This window comes from Pelodiscus sinensis, chromosome 1, assembly GCF_049634645.1.
Source record: "Pelodiscus sinensis isolate JC-2024 chromosome 1, ASM4963464v1, whole genome shotgun sequence".
Classification (NCBI taxonomy): domain Eukaryota; kingdom Metazoa; phylum Chordata; order Testudines; family Trionychidae; genus Pelodiscus; species Pelodiscus sinensis.
This window is the reverse complement of record NC_134711.1, coordinates 88,050,078-88,073,313: the sequence shown is the minus strand read 5'-3', so window position 1 is coordinate 88,073,313 and position 23,236 is coordinate 88,050,078. Positions and strand designations below refer to the sequence as shown.

Here is a 23,236-nt window from a genome sequence, read left to right as displayed (position 1 = left end):
TCCAAAACCAGATATGACCTCACTCGTCCTGTCTCTCTACTAGTATGGGACCCACACAGCTGTCACAACCCCACATAAAAGGGACCCTGTTACTTGTCTGATTACTGGCTGGTTCAATGCTCCTTGGCTGATGACTGTCTGCCCCGAGGCTGACACTCCCTGGCTCACACTGCTGCCTGGCGTTAGCAGCACGCTGGCCAACAGCCCCTGCGATATTCCAGCCCCGCACTGGCTGCCCGGCATCTCTGGTAGAAACACTCGCTCCCTTTCTGCGCCGGGCACTGAGAAGGGGGCTCCCTTCAGCCTGGAAGGGGCTAAAGAAATGTTACCGGCGCTCCTGCCCTTTAAATAAAGGGCGCCGCCAGCCCTGGGTGCAGCGCGGGAGAAGAGGCAGCACTGGGTCCCTTTAAGCGTTGCATCCACAGGGGGAGGATCTTCTCTGCGGTTCCGGCTGCAGCTACTAGGAAGTGACTGCCTAAGTCCTCCCCTCCTGCTCTGCATTGAGCTGACTCAGTCTGTGCAGTTGTTAGGGGCTTAGGTGCAGCCGTGTGGGCTCCTGGAGGTAGGGGAGCAGCCGCTGCACACAGGTAACCTCCTGCCTGCTGGTCTCCTTTCCCTTTGGTGTGGTGCTGACGCAGCTTCATTTTAAAACTCTCTCCTAGGGACTCACTGCGTGAGGCTAGTGCTGGCGGCGGTTCCAGAGTGAAAAGGTTGGTTTGCAGTTTCCCGGGTACCTGCCAGCTGGCGCCGGGAGGGTAGCAGCAGAGTTGCCCATTGATTGTGCCTCAGCCCAGCTCCAGAAGGACCACAGTGAAGGGGTGAGTTCATTCTCCCTGGGGCTCTCAGTTTTGGGCCTCTTTGTTCAGGCTGCAAAAGCAGGATGGGCACTATGCCGAGGCTGTGTTATTTGGACCCATCCTGCTGGAAATCAGACCAGCTACCAGATAGCTTTCCTGAAGCAAATTGTGGAAAGACTTTGGCCTGACCTGCATTAGAAAAGGTTTGCTACTACTATAGTCACCATGCCAACACATCCTCCTTGCACAGGCCTGGCTTATACTGACAAAAGAGTACTCTTGTCTGGAGTGTACTCTGGTGGCACTAATGAAACTGGCTATCCTGGTAAAATCACTCTTTGCCAGTATAACTGATTCTACACTAGGGATAAGGAGTCCTGTAGCACCTTAGGGTGTGTCTAGACTACAGGGTTTTGTTGACAAAACTGGACTTTTGTCGACAAAACTAAACCTGCGTCTACACTACCTCTGAGTTCTGTCGACATAACGTTGACAAAACTCAACAGTTTTGTCGACGTTGGTAACCCTCATTTTACAAGGAATAATGCCTTTTGTCGAAAGAAGGCATTATTGCATCTAAACTGTCCTTAGCGTCTACACTGCCATGTCGACAAAGCAGCTTGCTTTGTCGACAGAACTGAATGTAGTCTAGATGCTCTTTGTCGACAGAAGCTTTGTCGACAGTATCTGTCGACAGAAGTTTTGTCGACAAAAGCCTGTAGTCTAGACGTACCCTTATAGACTTAACATGTTTTGGAGCATAAGATTTCCTGGGCAAAGACCCACTTCATCAAACGCATGTCAGATGCCATGCATCTGACGAAGTGGGTCTTTGCCCACGAAAGCTTATGCTCCAATACAGGCAGTCCCCAGGTTACACGGATCCGACTTACATTGGATCCCTACTTACAAACGGGGTGAGGCAACCCCGCACTAGCTGCTTCCCCCCAGCAGACCAGGGAGACGCGAAGCTAGCGCCCCCCCTCCCCCCCAGCAGACCAGGGAGACGCGGAGCGGCTTTTCTCAGCAGACACCTCAGCTTGAGAATAAAAGACTGAGGGAAGTGAGGTGTGGGAGAATAAAACTGAGCTCTGGAGAAATGTTTGGCTAGAGTTTCCCCTACAATATGTACCAGTTCCGACTTACATACAAATTCAACTTAAGAACAAACCTACAGTCCGTATCTTGTACGTAACCCGGGGACTGCCTGTACATCTGTTAGTCTATAAGGTGCTACAGTACTCCTTGTGGCTTTTGCAGATCCAGACTAACATGGCTACCCCTCTGATACCAGTTAACCATTCACATCCCTAGTGTAAGCATCACCCTTACCAGCTGCCGTGGGTAAGAGGAAGTTCTAGCCTGACAGTGCCTGCTATCTGCAGTAACACTTTGGCCCTGGCTGCTCCTGTTTAAGCAGTTAACCAGTTAAACATCCCATTTAAATGGTTAACTGATTAAATGGGATTTTACATCCCTATTCTACACCAGGGCTTTGGGTGGTACCAAAATATTGCCAAAAAAAATCCAATTCCTATCTGACATTGCTCTACTGACAAAAGTTTCTAGTACAGCCCTGGCCAAGGACACATCTAAGCAGGGGCTGGAATCAGACCAATGCATGAGTGCTGGGAGGCTACGTATCCCTTGTCTCAAGCTGCCTGCCTTCTTGAAATGTAATGCTTATGTCTGAAGTGGGGGTAAACTGGCATGTTTGCTTTATACCAGCAGAAGTTCCGGCCTCAAGGGTACGTCTACACTGCAAGGCTATTTCGGGATACCAGAGGTAACCCAAAATAGCTACCCTGCAACTACACAAACTGCCCGTTATTTTGAAATCTTTTTCAATGCTATTTCACCCTCTCAGTAAACCTCGTTGCATGAGGGATAAGGAATGGCTCAAAGTAGCACTTTATTTCAAAATCTGGTGCTGTGTAGATATGCCAAATTTCAAAATAAGCTATTTTGAAATAAAATTGAAATAAGATGTGCAAGTTGCATAGCGCAAATTGCGTATCTTATTTCAAGTTTAGGGTACAGTGTAGATTCACCCAAAGTGTCTTACTCTACCAGTTTTAAACCAGGCACAGCTATGGCAGACAGGGTGGAAAGAGCTTGTGATCTGGCATAGCTGGGTTGGGAGAAGTCCCTCAGGTAGATGCAGTTAGGCCAGCAAAGCTAAGCCAACAGTCAGTCTTAGGAAAAATGGTGTCATGAGCGAACTTGTATTTTGGCACCCCTTGAGTTTAAGTATGTAGTAGCGCAGGGCTACTCAACACGTGGCCTGTTTGTTTGTGGCCCATGATGCGATTTGGGTTTATGGTGCAGTTTGGGTTGATATGTGTTTTAGTTTTCAAATCCCTGGACTGTTGTAAAGCCAAAACAAAATAATAGTCAATATAGTGGTCTTCTGTTGATAAGAGTTGTAGTAGTTAAGTTCCTGAACTGTCATTGCTAATTAAAAGTGCTGTCATATGGGTGGAAATCGGGTAAATATTGCATTTTATTAATATCAGCAGAACTGATTTAAACGGGGCCTGTGTGTTGTATAGTATAGTCTTGCCTTAATCTTTGTATTCATGCCTGTCAGTGTGAAAGAAGCTAGTTAAGTGTGGTTGCATATATATGCAAATATATTCAAGTTGTGGCCCTCGGCATGCGCTCTGAGTATCATTGTGACCCTTGGAGCTTCAAAGTCGAGTAGCTCTGTAGTAGCATTAGCGAAAATTTCAGAAATAAAGCGGTAATCTCAAAAGTTTTCATAAATTTGCTGAAAAAGTTGACGCACAACTTGATTCAGTGTTATTAAAATAATAAACTATGTAAGTCATAAAATATTATAGCTAGGTGTCAAATAAACTAAACACTAAACTAACAAATAACAACACATCCAAATTGTTGTTCACCAAGATGCTAAGATTCAGAAGGGAGTACTGCGTGTCTCTGCTACTGCAAACTTTGACATTGCTTCAGAGGGATAGCTGAGTTAGTCTGTAACTGGAAAAGCTTAAACAATGAATAGTCTGGCAGCACCTTAAAGACTAATAAAACATGTAGATGGTATCTGTGGCTCTAAGTCTTGCCCGTCACAAGCATTTTCCACAAACAGGGTGTGGAATTGGAGTCTCAGGAGATTAAGGGACCAGGCACGTCATTGAGACACATGAAGGAAGCTGCTCAGTCCTTTCTTCCCTGGGTGCAGGGCCTGCTATTGTTTCTGCCCCTTGCAAAGGGAATTGATATTATCAGTGCTTCTTGGCCAAGACCATCCTTTAAGAGCTACATGGGGAATGGATTATTTTAGATTAAATATTTAACCTAAGATATGAGGCACAGAAGGCAGGTTGCTATTTTTGAATGGCATCAGATTGTGAAATGAAACAGTGGGTGAAAAACCTGAGTGGGTCACTCACCCTTCAGTGGGGTTCTTCCTCCACAGTTTGAGCTGCTTTGCAGAAACCCTGGCAGCTCCCTACCTGTAGCTTGTTCCTTGTGCCTGCTGGTTGGCCTGCAGCTCAAGGTGAACTCCATGCTGTCGGATGGGGGCTGCATCTTGACTCACCAGTGGTGCCATTTCAGATTTTGGTGGGGGTGGAGAGCGGTAACTTGAACCATGATTCCAGAGGATACTTAGGCACCTGAAATCTCTAGTTTTATTTTTTACCTTTCTTATTGTACAAATAACTTAGAAAGTAGCTCTTGATTTCACAGTATGCACAAATCCAGAAATATTTCCATCAGTAATAAATTATTTACGGTTAGGGAAAACAAGAAAAATGCTGCTTGAGAATTTGTTAGAATTAAAATTCAGTGCTATAAACTTCTAAACTGGACTTGTTATAAATGGACAAGTGAATGAAAAGTTAAATCAATAAATCATATCTGGTTTTAGGCTATTTATTTTGTATATTTTGATATATGAAATTGACATTGAGTTTGTATTGCTGTTTTGTTGTAGTCATGCTGGTACTGGGATGAGAGTAGCAAGGTGAGTGAAGTAATATCTTTAATTGGACCAAATATGATTGGTGAAAGAGACAACTCTTTGGAACTCGAGAGAGCTCTTCTCCAGGTCTGTGGAGCTCAAAAGAGCTAATCTTTCAACAATCAAAGCGGGTCCAAAATCAAAGAAGGTATTCCCTTACCTACCTTGTCACTCTATTTGTATTTTAACAGCTTTAAAGCTTGAACTCTTTGAATCTCAACTTCTACTGTTGTTAAAAAATTCTGTCCTCCCCCCATAATTTCCTACAACTATGAAAATTATAAAAAGACAAAAAATGTATATATTACACAAAGTTATAAAAGATAAAAAGTGCATGCTATCAAGCTTATTTATAAGCCAGAGCAGCAAGGGTGAAGCATTGCAGAGGGGGTGGGGAGATGGGGCAGATTCTATATTCCCATGGAGTTCCTTCTAGGTATGTCTGCGGGGCTATTCTAGGATACTGGAGCTACCCCGGGTCTTTTAAATGTGCCCGTTATTTCAAAAAATATTTTGAAATAACGGACACGCTATTTTGGCATCCCTGTAGCCCTTGTTCCTCGAAGGTTAAGGGATGACTTGAAATAGCATGTTATTTTGAAATTTGGTGCTGTGTAGACACACCAAATTTTGAAATAAGCTATTTTGAAATACAATTGAAATAATATACATAATTTGCATAGTGCAAATTGCATATCTTATTTCATATTTTAGGGTGCTGTGTAGATACACCCTCTGAGTTTAAGGGTTTGATTGAAAGTGCAAGTTACAACAATCACACATTGTTTTCAGATCCTCAGACTAGGAACCTCAGTGACTTCCAGCGCATGAAAAAGGTTTGCAGGTTAAGATGTAAGCAAATAAAATGTCCTTATTCTTAATCTTGATGCAAAACAGCACTGAGCCCAACCACAACTTTGACAAGGCTCTCTGCCCTGAGTAATTTCAGCCTCCTGTTAAGTACAACTTGTAGTGAAAACAGAACCATAATCTGAGGTTGTAAATAGGTGATCAAGAATTGAATGAAAGGTATGTGTTTCAGCTAGCCAGGCAGACCCCATTCCCATGGGATAGCTGATCTCAGTAACATTTATCCCCTCTGCACCCACCCACCTGCTGCACATTGGGGAAGCAGCAGCAGAGCCCCTCCTCCCAAAAGTGAGTGAAGCTTCTGCTGCAGGGGAGCAGAGAGGACAGGACCTTCAGCTGCTGATGGGGACCCCCCCTCCACAGCCCATAGCCCAGCCCTCCCCCTTGTCCCAGTTCCCCAATAGGAAAGCAACTGTTCCTTCCTCCCTTACCTAACCTCTCCCTGCACAGCTGAAGCAGCAGCCTTCCCTCCTCCCTACTACTCTGGTCTCAGCTATTTGGTGCACACGCTACTTTTATTCCTCCTGTCCTGGCCCCAGGCTGCCTCCAGCAAGCAGGAGCTGGAGGAGGAGAGAGCTGGGCAGACAGACCCTGGCAGAAAACTGTGGGGGTGGTGGGGAGGGTAATGTGACTCAGCACAGTGTCTCCCCATGTGTCACCGCTCTGCAGAGAAGGGATGGGATGGAAACACAGGCAGGCTCCAACAGTGCCCTGGGTTAGCCTGGTGCTCTCTTTGCAGCACTAAATGTGAGAGAGTGCACCAGTCCTGCCAGCAGAGCCCGGAGAAAGCCCTTTCCTAGACCAATGGCTCTTAGGGGGAAGGGGAAGAAAAGGGAGGGTGGACTCTGCCCTGCTCCACACTAACACACACCCAGATAGCAGGGCTGCTACAAACCCCAGCCAGCCAGAACACAGAGAAGCTGCACTCACTCGCACTCCTTCAACTCTCACCCCCACCAACCTCAGTCACCCACCCCAAAGCCTCTTCTAGCACAGCTCGCCCCCTCTACTCCCCACATGGCTTCTACAGGGGGCCCTCTGTCCCAGGGATAAGGGGGAACCCCCTGGGCACCCACCCCTGCTGCTACTCCCACCAGACCAGAGGATTTACCTGGGACGAGTGAGTGAATGCTTCTCGTCCTCCCCCTGTGTGAGCTGAGTGCCGTGTTTCTTTCCCCTCCTGCTCAGCTGGCTGGCAACAGCTCTATTCAAACCTGTTCAATAGAAGCTGGCTGGGTCTATTCAAATGTGCTCCCCATCAGCACAGTGCCGGCTCTGGTTCCCATATCAAAGGCTGGCAATGGCTGAGCCTTTCCCAGTATAGCTTGCTTTTCTCAGGGGGTGAGGGTGGGGATTTTATTATGGATACAAAGCATAACTTTGCCAGTATAGTTACTCCCCCACTAGGACCGCTTTGCTGGTACAGGTAATGGTATTCCTATACCAGTAAGCTTTCCCCTTCCTTGCAAGAATATTAGATCATATTTTGTTTCCTGTTAGGTGGGGCTGAACTACTCTCTGACCTCTCAGACTGCAGACATGGCTACACTGGAGATTATGCCAATGTAATGTTGACGGCATGGCCTGCTAGTGCAGATGAATCCCACACTGACAGAAGGAGCTTTTCCATCAGTGCGGGATCATCCCCTCCCCCCTCTCATGGCATTAGCTCCTTTGACAGAAGCCTTTTTCCGTGTCTATACTGAGGGTGCTGTTGGCCCACCCCTCCCCCCGACCAGTGAGGCTATGCCAGTGTAACTTCTGTGTAAGCAAAGTCTGACTGTCCTGGACACCTCATGCAAGAGCAGCCTGTGCACTGGTACATTCCTGAATGGGTGGACAGAGCAGAATGCATGGACTGGGAAGAGGCATAGAGCCAGAATGAGGTGGCAGCAATGCAGTAGGGAGATCCTGAGAGTGGAGGTAATGGAGCTTCTGAAATTAATATAAGAAACTGGAGATAACAATGATGAGACAGACCATCTGGTCCCATAGCCTATCTCTGACAGTGGCTACTCCTAGTCTTGTCTCTGCCAATATCCCTCAATCCTTACAGGCCCTGCACCTTGTTATTCTAGCTGTGGGATTTCTTCGTTCAGCCTTTCCTGCTATTCCACAGAAGCAGCGGGTTGAATTCAATTAAAGGAGGCTTTGTGGGCATGGCAAGCTATAGAGGTGTGCCAAGCACCTAAATTGTGCACCGTGGAAGGGAGGATTTTGCTCTGGGGTGGGGATCTATGGTAGAATAGGCCCTGGTAGCTGATGAAACCTGAGCTGTTTCCCTGGAGATGCTAATAAGCACTGTGTGAGAGGAGTGTCAGGTTTATGAAGGAGGGGGAACAGACTCCGGCAATTTGGCATCAGGTAACAGAGCAATTACAGTTCTGATGGAGAAAGGTCAGGATCTGCCTCCCTTGCTCACTGTCCCCTTTTTCTTTTAAGGTGCCAGGAGACAGACAAAACGAGATGTCCTCGCTGCTGAAATGGTCTTCCTTGCCAGTGGCAGGTAGGTTTCTGGGTTGCTAACTGAGGGAACCTGCTGCTGAAATCCACGTTTGATTCCCACTCTATGCATGTGGGCAGCTGGGTTAGCAGGTGCAATGGAGCCAGGAGGGAGAGCTGAATTCCTTCTGTTGCTCAATCACAAAACCCTCCCCTTCCTGGCAGTTAAGGAGCATCACTGGCATGTTGCCCTGGAGGGTGTAGTCTGGCTGATGGTGCTAGCTGCCAGAGGAGGCAGCCTCTGGTGACGTGAGGGGGAATACCAAAGGAAATGCCTCCAGGGGTTAGAACTCACCAGAAAGAAACCCCAAATATCCCAGCACATTACCTCTGTGATTAAAGGGCAAAAGTTCCTGGGTTCGGATCACCTCACATTGGAAACCTGGTGAAACTGGGGCAGCTGAGATGTGGGAGGAGGAGGAGGGAGGTGAGAGTGCAAGGCAAACATGCACTGGGGGGGACAAGGACAAGCAAGATGCTGGGAGCAAGTGGGGTAGGGAATGGAGTGGCAAACAGGCTGGAGTTTGTTGGGTGACTAACAGTTAGCACAAGTGTCCCTCCCTCTGCCCATTTGGATGTGAAAGGTTAACCAGTAAGCACCATCCTTAATGGCTGATGCTTACTGGTTCTGGTTAACCAGTGGGGACTACTGCCCCCTCCACTTGTCCCCATTTTAATCAGTTAACCGGTTAAATGTAATGTTTAACCAGTTAACTAATTAAAGGGGATTTTACATCCCTAGTTCGGAGTGCTGTGTGATGACTCTCACATCACTCACACTAAGCAATGAGGCTGCAGCATGCTAGGGGTGTGGCTTGCTGATGTATGTTGTATTTCAGGCATGGTCTCGGAGCTGAAGTTCTCAGTTCCTTGGGGCCACATTGCAGCCAAAGCCTGGGGATCCCCACAAGGCCGTCCTGTGCTCTGCTTGCATGGCTGGCTGGACAATGCCAACACCTTCAACAGACTCATCCCATTGCTCCCTAAAGGTGGGCAGATCTGTTATGCGAGAGCCTTTAGTTCGCTGCTGGGAAGGAGGTTCCTCTGAGACTTACTGTCTGCGTTGCCCCTCTTTCAGATTACTGCTACATGGCAATGGATTTTGGGGGCCATGGCCTGTCATCCCACCGGCCTGCAGGCTTTCCATACCACTTCCTGGACTACGTGAGTGAGGTCTGCAGGGTGACGGCAGGTGAGCAGACTGGGAGGACTAGCAGGGCAGGAAGCTTTGTGTCCCTGGCTCTTTTGTTAATGAGACCACTGACCACAGCCAGACAAGACTCCTCTCACCCCCTCCAGGCTGCAACCACTTACCTCTGGCCTTCCTCTTGCCTTATCTCCCTTCTGGAATCTCTCTTCTGGGGGTCTGGAACTACTAGATTTTGTGGGGCCCTGCTAGGCTCTGGGGTGGGACCAAAAATGAGGGGTTCAGAGTACAGAGGCTGCGAGTTGTGGCAAGAGAGCATAAGGGTTCTGACTGGGGGTGCAGGCTCTAGGGTGGAGCTGGGAATGAGACACTTAGGGTGTAAGAAGGAGCTCCAGGCTGTGGCCAAAGGGTTTGGAGTGTGGGAGCGGGCTCATGACAGGAAGTGTGGGGGGGTGCAGGATTTGGGTGTGAGTTAGGGTGCTGGAGCAGGCTCAGGGCTGGGGCACAGGGTTGGGGGTGGGGTCTAGGAGGGAGTTGGGGACTCTAAGCAAGGGGTTGGGGTGCAGGGTCTGGAAGGGAGTTAGGATGTGGCGGGTCAGCTAGGGTAGCGGCTTGGGGTGCAGGGCCCTTACCTGGGGCTGCTCCCCTTTGGTGTGGGGGAAAGCAGGTAGCTCAGTGCGACCCATACTGCTCTGTGGTGGCCTGCAGGCTCCACCCCTGCAGATCCTGGCCATTGAGAGCTGTGGGGGCAGAACCTGCAAGTGAGGGCAGGGTGGGGATGAAGCTTCCCTTGGTACTTGGGGCTATTTGGCTCCAGCCCTGCAGAGGGCACAAGTGTATGGAGCCACATCCTCTCCTCTCCCCGCAGCCGGGCAGGACTGGATAACACACTTCGGGTTTAGTGAAGGGGTGGGGAACTCCTTTTGGATTGGAGGCCCCTGACCCACAGAAAAATCAGTCGGGGGCCACGGGTGTGGGGGGGAGGGGGGGCGTGGAGTGCCAGCAAGGGCTCCCCAATACTGGGGGAGGCCCTAAGCCTTGGCAGCCAGATCCAGGCAACCCAGGAGCTGCATCAGGCCCCTGGGTCTTAGGTTCCCCCCCACCCCTGGTTTAGTGCCTGCAATTCAGGGCCCCAGGCTAAGGAGGCCTCACAAAATGATATGGACTGTTGGTGGCCCAGAGAGCTGTTTGTGGGACTCTACCCCACTCCCCTTAGCATGGGGCCCTGGGCTACAGCCTCTAAAGCCTCTTTCTTAATCCAACCCTGCTCACCAAGATCCATCCTCTGGATAGCTCCTAAGCCAGACTCCTCCTTGACTTTGGCTTTAGCCAGACTGAACCCCAGGGTCCCTCAAAAAGCATTTCATTCAGAAAACGCTGTAGGTGCAGAGGGAGGATAATGCTGCTTACCTGGGCTCCAGGCAGCATGGGACCCCAGTGAGGAACCGAGCTTCAATCACGGCAGGAGCCAGACCCCTCAGGTACCATGAACACTGAGGGTCTCTTCTTTACACCAGTCCCCCAGAGCAGTGCCCTGCAACCATAGCCTGGATGAAGAACCCAGTTTCTGACACTTTTTCCAGGGCAAGACACATGAAACCATGCGATAGAAATAAAACGCTGTAAGAGCAGCAGCAGTTACTGCCCTGCCAATGTGTCCAATGGATTTCTCTGCTGCCAGATTCACCCCCTCCTGCCAACCAGCCTTCAGGCCTGTTAAAGTCTTGACATTCTTCCTGTCCAACCTTTCCCTGGTGCAGAGACAGTTTTTGTGTTTTACACCAGGGTCAGCCATGAACTAAAGCAGGTGTGACAGGGCTCTGCAGCTCCTCAACACATCCGGGTGTGATTTCCTGCCTGGTAGTGGAACTGGAAAGAGGCTTCTGCTGCTCAGTGCCAGTCTGTCTCCCCAGGGACTAAGGAGAGTTCAATGTACCTCTTCCTTTCAAGGGCTGCAGTGCAAACCCTGTCTTGGAGATGCCAGGGCACCATCGCAGGAGCAGGCTGACTGGGGCTGTAACTCCCAGTCTGATTTCCACAAAGGGGAAGGGGCTGTTAGGCATTGTGTGACTTGGGAACCTGACATGCTGAATTGTGCCACAGACTTGCACTAAGAATAACAACAACCCTTCCCCCAGGACCCGGACTCTGTCTGTCCTGTTCCCTAGCAACACTAGCAACACTCGTCCTCTCGTTAGTGCAGTGTGCAGCCAGGCTCCTTTGTCTGACTGATGGTCCTGAGGACTTGCCCCGAATGGGAACAGCTGCCCAGTACCTGGTGCTGAGAAGCTGAGGCAGGTGGTTGGTCTCTGTAAGCCTGGCCTACTAATCCATTTTATTGCCTGACCAGGAAGCAAAACTTCAGTGAAGGCTTCTTAGGTATCTGTGGGGGGAAGGAGTGAGTGGCAGCACATTGCTGCTGCTGTACTGAATCCAGTGTCACCTGTTTGTATCTATTGCTTTGTAGCTTTGAAGTGGAGTCGATTTACTCTAATGGGTCATAGTTTGGGTAAGTGACTCTTGTCCCAATGGCAAGCGCTGGCGAATGGTTAACTTGCATCACTTTCTTTTGGGAGAGAACTGACTGCTGTACTCTCTCTCTCTCTCTCTCTCTCTCTCTCTCTCTCTCTCTGAGTACCAGGCACCCCACCCACTTGCAGTAATTATGTGGCCCACATGCCATGCAAATTACATGCAAGCTGCACTCATTGAAAAAGAAATAAATGTTGAGGCCTCTTGAGTACCCGGAAACCAGCCCAGAGTGGTTTCAGCTAATGCAGAGCTGCATCCCACAGTTGGAATAGAGCCTGAAACAACGGCTATGTGAGGTGTGACCACCTCAAACCCTCTTCTTGATCTCATTGAGGCCTTTAGTCCTAAGGATGAGACTTTACATTTCAGTAATTGTTTGGTTGCTCATCACTTTGTCAGATGGGGTGGTAATAGGAGTGGGTATGAAATCTATGGGGGAGCTGAGCCATGCTGCAGGAAAGGAATGGCTCCCTCTTCACCCTACTCCTCTCTTTTGCCCTGGAGAAAGAAGGAGAGGCGTGAAGTGCAGGAGAATAAGAAAGGGGAGGACATGGAGGAAGCCTAGAGGCCTAACAGTGACTTGGGTGATGCTGAATGTAACAAAAGTGGACTTTCTGATCAGGGGCAGATGACCATTTTGCAGGGCCCCGGACAGGATAATTCCGCAGGGCCCCCCCTTTGCCACGGCACATGCGCAGTAACGCCATGCGCATGCGCGGTGGTGCCACGGCGCATGCACGGGGCTTTTTGAAGCGCAGGGCCTGGGGCGGCCGCCCCGCTCGCCCTGCCCTATATCCGCCCCTGTTCATGATATCCTCATTGTTATTACATACAGTCTATATTCTGTGGTTGGCTGCCATCGGTGGGGAGGGGATCAAGGCCCCTGAACTTAGCCCTTGGCCTGTCAGTAAAAACGTTCCTTCTCCAGTGGGTTTGACACCTCAGATCTGATCTGTCCCCTCCGCAACCATATCTCCATGGTCCCAAAGCACTGGCAGTTCCCCTGAGGCAGACTGAGGGTGGTGTCTGAAGGAAACAGCCAGTATTCCTGCCCTATTTCCCCCAGCGCCCCCAGCTGGGAGACTCACTGACCCACGGCTTGGGATTCAAACTTCAGATGAGGTTGTTGCCTCCTTGTCAAACATGCCTAGTGAGCGCTTCCAGGCCCCTCTCCAGTACTCCCTGGCACCCTTCTAGGAGCTGTTACTCTGGGGAAGGGCACTGCCCCTATATTGTGTTTGCTGTGTATAAACCAAGTACCCTCCTCTCTCTCTCACAGGTGGGAGTGTTGCAGGAATGGTGAGTACAGCAGACTTTATTCAGAGGCCTGACATAGCCAGGAGGGTGATGGTTCCTATAAGCTCAGGGAATTAGGGGGACAGCTGGCATGGGAGAGAAACAGATTTGTGCCTAAGATGAGGACACTTAAGAGTCTTATGCATGTTCTGGGCCAGCTAAGAATGTGACCCTTCTCTCTGCCTCCCTCTCACAATATTTCTCTTTCCAGTTCTCCTGCATTTTCCCTGAGATGGTGGATAAGCTGATCCTGGTGGAATCTTGTGGCTTCTTTCCAGCTCCTCAGGTTAGATTTTTTCCCTTTGGCAGACACAGAAGAGAGAGACAACAGGTAAAGATGCTCACCCCACACCAGAGGCTCATTCCTTCTACTGCCACTAGGGGCATGTTTCTCAGTTGCCATCCCTTCACTTCCCATTGCAGAGGGAAAAGCAACAAGAGGTGGAGAACGTAAGGGATTCATTTCCTTCTCTTCCCCAGGCACAGTGCTGGTCGGAACAGATCTAAATAAACAACAGTAAAAGTCTGGAGTCACCTAGGGCTTCAGGAGTTCCTGGAGAAGAAACAATGCCCTGGATTGTTATTTGTAGTCATGTTCCCAAGGGCCAACCAGAAATAGGGCCTGTTGGGCTAGGCACTGTACAAACATCATCCCAGGGCTGGCTGACTCAGGGAATTGGTGGAGGGATGTGAAGACAGTTCAGTGGTTCCAATCTGATCATAGATTCAGTACTGCCAACCCCAAATGTTCAAAAATCACGAGTCAGGCTCGCCACCAGAGAGATTGGCTTTAGAATCATGAAATGATATAAAATAATAGACTTGATGTTCTTATTTGCCTTTTGCTTTTTGAGCCTGTAAACTGCACCAGGGGTCACATTTCACAGCTTCCTCCACAGCCACAAGGGCTAGAAACTTACTTTTTCTTTAAGAGTGAAGGCAGAAATCATCACATAGCCACTTGACTCCAGGAGCTGGGGCTTGAAGGAAAACAATAATTCTCATACGACTCATGACAAAAACATGAGACCAGGCAAAATGGTCTCTGAAGCAGAGAGGGCAGGTTTGTGTAATTTTTGGTTATGCCCAAAGCAGGTCCAAGTCCCAGCCACACAGACAAATCTGCTTTGTAATGGTGTGGGGGAGTGAGGACTGTGGCTCTGGGTTGGGGCTGAGGATGAGAGGTTTGGGGCGTGGGAGGGCTCAGGGCTGAGGCAGAGTGTTGGGGTGCAGAAGTACAAGATGAAAGGTCAAGGTGAGGGGTTTGAGAGGGGCTCAGGGCTGGAACAGAGAATTGGGGTGCAAGTTTTAGGGTGTGGGGTTTGGGTGGGGAGGAGCTCAGGGCTGAGGCAGAAGGTTGGGGTGCAGGGGTACAAGCTCTAGGGGCTAGATAAATGGCTTGGGGTATGGAAGGAGCTGGAGGACCCCTATCCACTCCTTTCTCCTCTCTTTTCCCCCCCTCCTCCTTTCCTCTCCTCCCTCCATTCCCAGCACCACACATACTCACCCAAACCCCATGTAGGAAGAACTCCACTCGGAGTTGCCTTGGGGTGCCTCTTCTCTCAGCAGGCACAGCAGTCTGCCTGTGGCTGAGGATGTTCCCTATAGCGAGACTCTGGCAGCAGCAACAGCCAGCAAGGGAGAACACTCCAAGCAGAGCAGTTTGCTGCGGGAAGGGCGCAGGTCAGGCCTTTCAGGTCAGGCAGCTGCCAGGGATGCTCAGGGGAGGTGTGCAGGGGCCAGCAAGCAAAGCCAGGGGAGAGACCTGGCCTGACATTGGTGGTGCTGAACTCCATGGGCCCTGAGATTGGTGGAGCCCCAGCACCATAAGCCCATACAACTCACCACCTATACTCTTTTGGGGTAAAATCTCTCACCTGTCTATAAAAAGCACAATGTTGTACAGATGAAAGTCAGTGTGAGGCCCTTTGACAATGTCACCTCAAGGCCATTCCTCTCTGGTTCTTTTGGAGACCCATGTGAAAGGATTTGGTGGATCTCATTCCAGTTCCTAGTTGGATAGTCATCCACCCACACAAATGATGATCACCACTAATTAGCTCTCTTGTTGGCAGGGTCAGGACAGAGGCCCAGGATTAGATAGGCAAAGGAAGCTGAACTCCCCTCTTCCCTCTAGAAATGGGCCATCCAGGTCAGAGGTGAGATATTAAAGAACATGTAGCATTTTGCTTGTAAGAGCAGTGGTGTCCTTCTCTGATCACCACCTCTATTGCAGTGTAGTGCTGATGTTCACCCCACTCCACTCTCCGTGGCTGCTGTTCTGATTAACTGCATGTAGTTGGTAACGTACTTTGAGATCCTGGAGGGTGAAAGGCTTTTTAGAAACATAGTCACATGTGTTGCTGGCATCTCTGGTTTCTAGGAAAGCGACTTGTGGCTGGACTCTAAGAGGAAGGTGATTGAAAGTCTCATGAGCCTGGAAGAGAACAAGCCCCAGCCCCCTAAAGTACGCAGCCCCCAAGAAGCACTGCAGAGGTGTGTGTCTGCCCCCTCAGGTTTGGTCTCTGTGGGAGATGGTGCCATCTCTGCCCTTGCAGAACTCTTGCAGTAGATGGGTGTTCTCCTGGACAGAATTAATGGTGGCAGGAATCATGAGGTGCTGCTGACCCCTTTGTACCTTCCCCTTTCCTCAGAATCAGCAGGAGCTTGTATTCCATTGCCATCTCCCTGTCTCCTCTGGGGCTGGAATATGTTGGCCAATATGCAAGAGTTGAACTACTGTCACTTGTCCTTGTAAGATCTTTTCCCTTCCATCTCTTCCCTCTGTCACCCTCTCTGTTGATGCCTTCCATCCCCTAGTTTTTCAGCAGCACATGCTGTGTCTTCCCTAGGCTATTGCAAGCCAACAGCCACCTGACAGAGGAGAGTGGGAGGATCTTACTGCAGCGAGGAGCAACTGAGGTGATGGGAGGTGAGGTGCCTCAGCTACTGGAGGAAGTGATGGCAAGCTGGCTACAAAGCCATGCAGACATTGGGCTGAAAGGCATGGGGAGTGCCCTCTGCGCCCTGGCTTAGGCCTGAAACCCTGATGTCTGAATGAGGAACTAAATTTGGAGTGTGGAGCTTCCTGCTCCCAACAGCTGAAGTCCAAGCTCACCTTTCCCGTCAGGCCGTTTAATGCTTGAATAAAAAGAAGAAACGCCAAATCTATCATTCCTTCCCATCTCCCTGGATATGATCCTGGCAGTGACAGATTAGCCACTTGTCCAATGGGGCCTCTGCTCAGGGGCCCCAGCCAATTGGGGGTGCTGGAAAAATGGGTGCCCTACCCTGATCCTATTCCCAGGCAGGGACTCTGGGGTGGAGGTGAGGGGCTGCAGGCAGAAGGGGACAATGGGCCCCCATTTGCTCTGGTCCCACGAAACAGCAATTGGCCTCTGAATCCTGGGGTAACCTAAAGCAGAAGGGGAACTGGAACCCAATGCGACTCCCCACCCTGTGAGGTGTAAATAACTTTCTCTCCTTTCTTCCCAGGCATGGTGTATAACAGAGACTTAAGAGTCCTTACGGTGAGTGCTGACATTCTCCTCTGCCCCTGTCTTGACAGGGCTCTTCGCTGAAAGGGAAAAGATCTTCAATTACATCACATCTGGGTTCCATTTCCCCCCACTTCCTGTCAGACTTGTTCAGTGTTTTCCCTCCAATTTTAAGTTATGTAAGTGACAGGGATTCCTCTGGGAGACTGTTGTACACTCTGAGCTTGTCTTCACTATGGGATGGGTCGATACTGTAGTGATCGATCCACCAGGTGCAGGGGGGATCCTTCAGACTAGCTAAATGGACTGCTGATTACTCTCCCATCAACTCTGGTACTCCACCAGCATGAGATGAGTAAGGGGAGTCGATGGGAGAATTTTTCTGTTGACCCAGTATGGAGTGGACCCTGCAGTAAGTGGATTTAAGCTACGTTGACTTGAGTTACGCTACTTACTTAACTCAAATTTCAGAGCTTAGATCAGGCATGTCAACTCGAAGCCTTCTGAGGGCCACACCAACGAAAACTGATAGCTTTCAGGGCCACCAATGTACTTCTATTGGAAAGTCGTAATTATTTATTATTGTAGATTATGTTTTAGGTATATTGTATAATATTTTTCAGGTTTTATTTGAATATACAGGCAGTCCCCGACTTACGCGGATCCGACTTGCGTTGGATCCGCACTTACGAACGGGGCTTTTCTCGCCCCGGAGCTCATGGGCGGCGGGTCGCCACCCGTGTCCTCCGGGGCGAGAAAAGCTTCTCCCAGTCTCCCTGGTCTGCTGGGGGGGGGTCCAGCAAAGCCGCTGGACCCCCCCCAGCAGACCAGGGAGACAGGAGCAAAGCCACACGGGCGGCGGGGTCCCTCCGCCTGTGCGGCTTTGCTCGGGTCTCCCTAGTCTGCTGGGGGGGGAGGGGCGCAGTTAGTGCGCCCCCTCCCCCCCCCCCCCAGCAGACCAAGCTTTTGTTGCGGGACGCCTTGGGTAGAGCAGCCGGGGTGCTGCCAGGTTGGTCCCGTGGGAACCTAACGGGCAGCGCCCCAGCTGTTCTGTCCCAGGCTCCAGATTCAGCAGCTGTTGAAACTGATCAGGCTGATTCCAGGAAGCTGGGGGCAGAGCAACTCTGCCTCCTGCTTCCTGTAGTCAGCCCCTGGTCAGTTTCAGTGGCAGCAGCTGAATCTGGAGCCAGTTCCGACTTACATACAAATTCAACTTAAAGACAAACCTATAGTCCCTATCTTATACGTAACCCGGGGACTGCCTGTAATACAATAATTTCACATGTAAAATTATTTGCTCATATATAATAATTTTTATAATTTTTAAATATAAATTTAAGGTACTTTAATTATTTTGTATATGGTACATAACTTGTTTTGTTGAAATAAAAACAAGTATAGACCAAAACAATAAGGGGAGACTTGTATTTCAGAATAATTACTTCAGCCTGGCAAACAATAGCCTTTGAATTTTCTTTAAAGAAACACAGTGTAAACCAGGTACATGCTGATTCTTTTTTTGCCCTGGAATTTAAATATGACCTATCTGTTGGCTGCCTTATTCTGCATCCATACCCGCGTCCCCTGCTTGCTCTAAGTGTCTGTTTGTTCCCAGAAGGATTACCAAAATGAATCCAGTGGCTTGCAAAGCTGGCCTTTATGCTATCCTTAAGATTTCTTAAACTTTGCACTTTCAAAGGTACATGTAATATTCTTACACAGATAATCCATGCAAGACTAACAAGTTAATTGCCTTTTGGCTGACTGATGTACAAGTGCATATTTATTAGCAATATTGGTATACCCCAGTTACCCTTGACTAGCTGGTATTTCTTAGATATAAAACTAGATAATTTTCTTTTCCTTTTTTATCTTTAAAGCAGATGTAATTTGAGCCAAATGGATATCCTTCAAAAATTGGAAACCCATCCCAAGTTAAGTCTATAGAGCAGAAAATGAAATAAGGATAGGTAAAATATAAGATAGATATCAGGTGTGCAAAGTGGAAATTGATGAGCAAACAGCCAAAACATGACAAAAAATTGATAAAAGGAAACTTTTTTTACCTAATTCATCTGTGGAGCTTACTGCCATTAAATAGCAGTGAGGTCAAAGCTGGTAAGATTTTTTAAAAGGATGAAGGCTTATTGATAATGAAAACATCTAAAATACCATAGGTAGGATAAAAAACAGATTAAAACCTGCTCATGTTTCAGGTCATAAGTCAGCCACAGACTGATGGGAGTGAAGAAGAAACACTCCCTATCCGGAGATAACTGCCCATTGTAGTTTTTTGTGGACATATGTGAGCACACACCCACCCCATCCTATGACACATCTTGTATTGGCCACTTTTGTAGCTACAATAATGGACTAGACTAGAGGTTCCCATTGGCTGATTTGGCAATGCCTACATTCCAAAGAAATCACATGACAAATATTAACACAGTACAGTTAGGTACTTAAAACTCAGGGTGTGTGTGTGTGTGTGTGTGTGTGTGTGTGTGTGTGTGTGTGTGTGTGTATATATATATATATATATATATATATATATATATATATATTACAGTACTCTTGATTCCATTCCATTCGGTGGAAAAAAAGTATCATATTATTTGAGAAACAGTATGTGACACCATGCAATTAACACTGAAGGGGAAGAGCTAAAGGGCTGTGGTCCAATGACTTCCCCCAGAGCCAGGCACTCCCAGCCCCTCCTCTCCCCAACCTAATGCCTGGGTCCCTGAGCCTCCATCTCTGTTGCCACCACACATTTTTTCCTCAGGCGCTGGGGCGGCATGAGCACAGAGGCTAGCTGTGAGCAGGCGCTTGCTGCCTGTGCACAACAGCCCGGCTGGCCATGAGCAGTCACTGGAGCACAGAGCAACCCAGCAGGCTGTGAGCAGTTGCTGTGGTGCCGTGCGCAGAGCAGCCGGATGGCTGTGATCTGTAGTCAGCCATGTGCTCCCAGCGGGCAGCACTTTATTCTTTTATAAAATGTAGTGGCAGACCGCAAAAAACTTTGATCGGGCTGCATGCGGCCCTCCAGGCACCTGTTTGACATACCTGGGTTAGGTCAATCTGTCCCTATAATGTAGATGTGCCCGAAGACAACATCTCCTCTACAGCCAGGATAGAGGCTCTGAGGCCAGGCCTACATTAGACCTGGCAGCTCTGCTTAAAGTGTGCAACTCCAGCTACATAGAATACATAGCTGGAGTCAGCTTACCTTAAGCTGAGTTTCGCAGTGTTCCCACAGTGAGAGACCATTGGGAGCAAACGCTCCTCTCTGCTTCCTTTACTCCTCACAAAAGGAGTAGTACTGGGCGCCAGCAGAGGCACCCTTTAAGTTCAGTTTAACTTGACTTGCTAAATCAAACTCAGATTGATCACGGCAGTGGTGATCTTCTTTTTAATGTAGACAAGGCCTGAGATTGATGTACCAGTGGTCGATGTAGTGAGTCTAGTGAAGACCTGCCAAATCAACCACAGATCACTCTGCAGTTGACCCAGGTACTCTACTCCCCAATGATAAGAGTAAGGTAAATTGATGGGAGAGAGATTCTGTGGTAACTTGACCTAACTTGCGCCGACTCCAGCTGTTATTCATGTAGCTGGAGTTGAGTATTTTAGGTCAATTTTCTGTGGTAGCATGGACCTAACCGAATCAGTTGAATTTACTTTTCAGCTTTGAACCCCCAGTGCAATTGATGAGATTTCCTAAGCAGAGCAAATTAGACTCTTTCAGATCATCCTGAACAAGTTCTTTCCTCCCCCACCTTAAGTTCCTGGGGAATGGGAGAGTGCTTAGAGGCAGCTTTCTAGCTTGGCTTCCCTTCTGTGGAGTTGTCTTGGAAGGGGGCAGGAGTTGGGGTAATCAGATATCCTACACTTGTAGGACTGTCCTGCCGTTCGGTGAGGCAGATCTGCTCTACACTATGAACCTATGGCTTTCTTTACTAACTACTACTACGTGGTGTGTAGGGGTAACTAGTCGTGCGCTCTCTCTCTGAATCACTTTGAGGCAACTCTCATTCCTGAGCATATTACTGCACTTGGTTTCAAACCCTACTGGCTAGAAAGTGGTGCCTTGTTTCAGAGATCCAGGCACCTTGTTGCCCTAACAAGACCACAAGGGAATTTCACGCATGAGAGATGACATACACTGCAGACAGAGGTGTGCCTGCAGTTTGGATAGAGCTATCTGGGCTAGCTTTCATCTAGCTAGCACAGTGAAAAACAGGGGTAGAGACCTTGGCACAGACCCTGGCCTGTGCTAGGGCGCAAGTACATTCCTGGTTCCAAGCAGGCTTGTAGAGCCCGTTCTGGTGTCTGTCACCATGTCTTCACTGCATTTTTATCTATGCAAACTAGTGTGCGTATGTCTAGCTGTGCTCTGCAGTCACCTCTCTGATTGCAGTGTAGACCTGTGCTGCAAACCTTCTGCCACCATGGGGGTGAGCCCCTCAAGCCCCAGCATAGCCAGTAGGGCTTAGTGTCAAATGTCAGATTCTCTGCCAACCAGTGAGTGCTTCCCCTCTCTCCTCACCTGAATTTACTGATGTCTGGTGTCTTTGCACTTGCAGCACAATCAAGATGCCCTTACTCTGGAGCAGTGTTCGCGCTTCTTGAGAGAAATCCAGGCCAGTGTTCTAATGATCATGTGAGTGATGCCCAATACCTGTTGTCTGCCCCTTTCTGTCTGGCCATACCCAGGGTGGGTAGTGCACTGGAGGGCTGATCTGAATAAAAAGCCTGTCCATGTGTGGAAGGTAGTTAAGGATTGAAAACTGGTGATAACTAAATAAGCGTAGTCTAAAACAACTCAGACACAATCAAACACAACCAAAGCTAGCACCCTGCTCTGCTTCCTTGGTTAGGACAGGAGTGCCCCTTCCTGGAGCCACAAGCCCCATCCCTTCCCATGGGTTCCTTCATCTAGCCAATGGCAGGCTTGTGGTCCCCTGCAGAAATGTGCATGGATTCCATCCTCTCTTGCTTGCTGCTCCCTCAGAACTACCAGGCAGCAGCTGAGTCAAAGCTCTTCACAATTGGCTAGCACTGCAGGTCGCTCAGGGAGGAAGAGTCCCCAAAGTTGCCAGAGAGAACCTCCAATGTAGCATTCATTCTTCATCTGATCATCTGCAGCACAGGATGCCTCTTTCTCCCATTCAAGGGGTTGCCATCATCCCTCCTGTTAAAGGAGGATTTCCTTATCCTTTGTCTCCAGGCTCAGGCTTTCTTCCCCTTCTGAAGGTGCTGCTCTCCCCCCCCCCCACACACACTTTTTTTAGAGACTCCTGCTTACCGGATCTTTCAAAAAGTGCACCTATGGACTTGTGACAGGTTTCCTCTGTGCACCCTATGCTCTGGTTTTCAACCAGGGGATACACTGAGGACTTCCAGAGGTACATCGACTCCTTTAGATATCTGCCTAGTTTTACAACAGGCTGCATGAAAACACTAGTGAAGTCAGTACACACTAACCTTTCATAGAATGACTTGTTTATATTGTTCTATATATTATGCACCGAAATGTAAGTATAATATTTATATTCCAATCTGTTTTACAGTTACATGGTAACAATGAGAAAATCAGCAATTTTTCAGTAATAGTGCAGGTGTGATACTCTTACATATTTATGTCTGATTCTGTTTGGTAGTTTTTAAGTGAGGTGAAACTTGGGGGAAAGTTACAAAAGAAATCAGATTCCTGAAATGGGTTTGGTCATCTGGAAAAGGAGAGAGTCACTCTTATAAACCTTGTTTCCCTGCTCTGTATGGGGAAGGGCAGGGGGAGGAAAGAAATGCTTGTACTGGAGCTTTCATGATGGAAAAACCCATTGTGAGACATTGCTCAATTCCTGTTATGTGTGTAAGTGGATCTCACCTGCTGCCAGCTTTCTCCTCCTATACACCCAACCCAAAGCAGCATCTCTCAGTTCATCGCATGAATGGGCTGAAATAACAGTTGGAGAATTCTGACTATTCAGCAGGGGGTGGTGTGTGTGAAAGAGAAATGACCAAAGACTTTAAAATGGCTCAGTAGGAGAACTGCTGAGTGGAGTTTGCCTTTAACAAGAAAAATAAGCAAAAACACATCTCAAAAGTTATAAAACTACTTGGAAAATTTGAACACAACTCTCACCCATTCTGCACTGCATGCATCCTGGAGCATTAAGACAACGAGGCAGGAACTACTTTAATATAAACAATGAGACGATTTACCTGGCATTGCTCGGGTCCTTCACTCAAATAAGGTGTTTTTTTTTCCTTTCAAATCACTGCTTTGGGGTGGGGCTGGGGATGAGGGGTTCAGTATGCAGCCTGCCAGGGAGAGAGGACAACCCCAGTCCTCTTTAACCATAGTAGCTTGGGGCCAGGTGAGAAGCACCTGCCTATGGCCGCTGCAGCTGGCACACCTAGGAGAGGGGTGCATGTCCCCTGACTTGGGGATAGACAGACACACAAACTCTCTGAAATACATAGCAGAGAGCTGTTCTTTTCTCCACCTCTCAATGGGATGATAGCTGTCCTGGTTCCCATCTTTGGCCCCTTGCTGCCCACCTGTGATCATTCTAGTGGCTTATCAATGCGATCAATGGCAGTG

The 23,236-nt window shown here is 48.7% G+C and overlaps 1 protein-coding gene across 10 annotated transcripts in view; it reads left to right on the top strand.

Moving 5' to 3' along the window:
• Window positions 1–402: 402 nt before the first annotated feature.
• Window positions 403–23,236, top strand: part of SERHL2 (serine hydrolase like 2) — a 47,726-nt gene continuing 24,892 nt past the window's right edge. Inside the window, exons 1-14 of one of the 10 annotated variants that reach the window (XM_075935455.1) lie at window positions 403–587; window positions 663–818; window positions 4,756–4,785; window positions 8,095–8,158; window positions 8,994–9,143; window positions 9,233–9,346; window positions 11,769–11,810; window positions 13,113–13,132; window positions 13,341–13,415; window positions 15,205–15,288; window positions 15,513–15,625; window positions 15,982–16,061; window positions 16,625–16,659; window positions 21,213–21,289. In XM_075935455.1, coding sequence (XP_075791570.1) covers window positions 8,119–8,158; window positions 8,994–9,143; window positions 9,233–9,346; window positions 11,769–11,810; window positions 13,113–13,132; window positions 13,341–13,415; window positions 15,205–15,288; window positions 15,513–15,625; window positions 15,982–16,061; window positions 16,625–16,659; window positions 21,213–21,289 — 830 coding nt within the window. In that variant the 5' untranslated portion in view covers window positions 403–587; window positions 663–818; window positions 4,756–4,785; window positions 8,095–8,118. Of the gene's footprint in view, window positions 588–662; window positions 819–4,755; window positions 4,786–4,834; window positions 4,931–8,094; window positions 8,159–8,993; window positions 9,144–9,232; window positions 9,347–11,768; window positions 11,811–13,112; window positions 13,133–13,340; window positions 13,416–15,204; window positions 15,289–15,512; window positions 15,626–15,981; window positions 16,062–16,624; window positions 16,660–21,212; window positions 21,290–23,236 lie in introns of those variants that run through there. The other 9 variants (XM_075935452.1, XM_075935456.1, XM_075935477.1 and 6 more) reach the window with 9 other exon arrangements.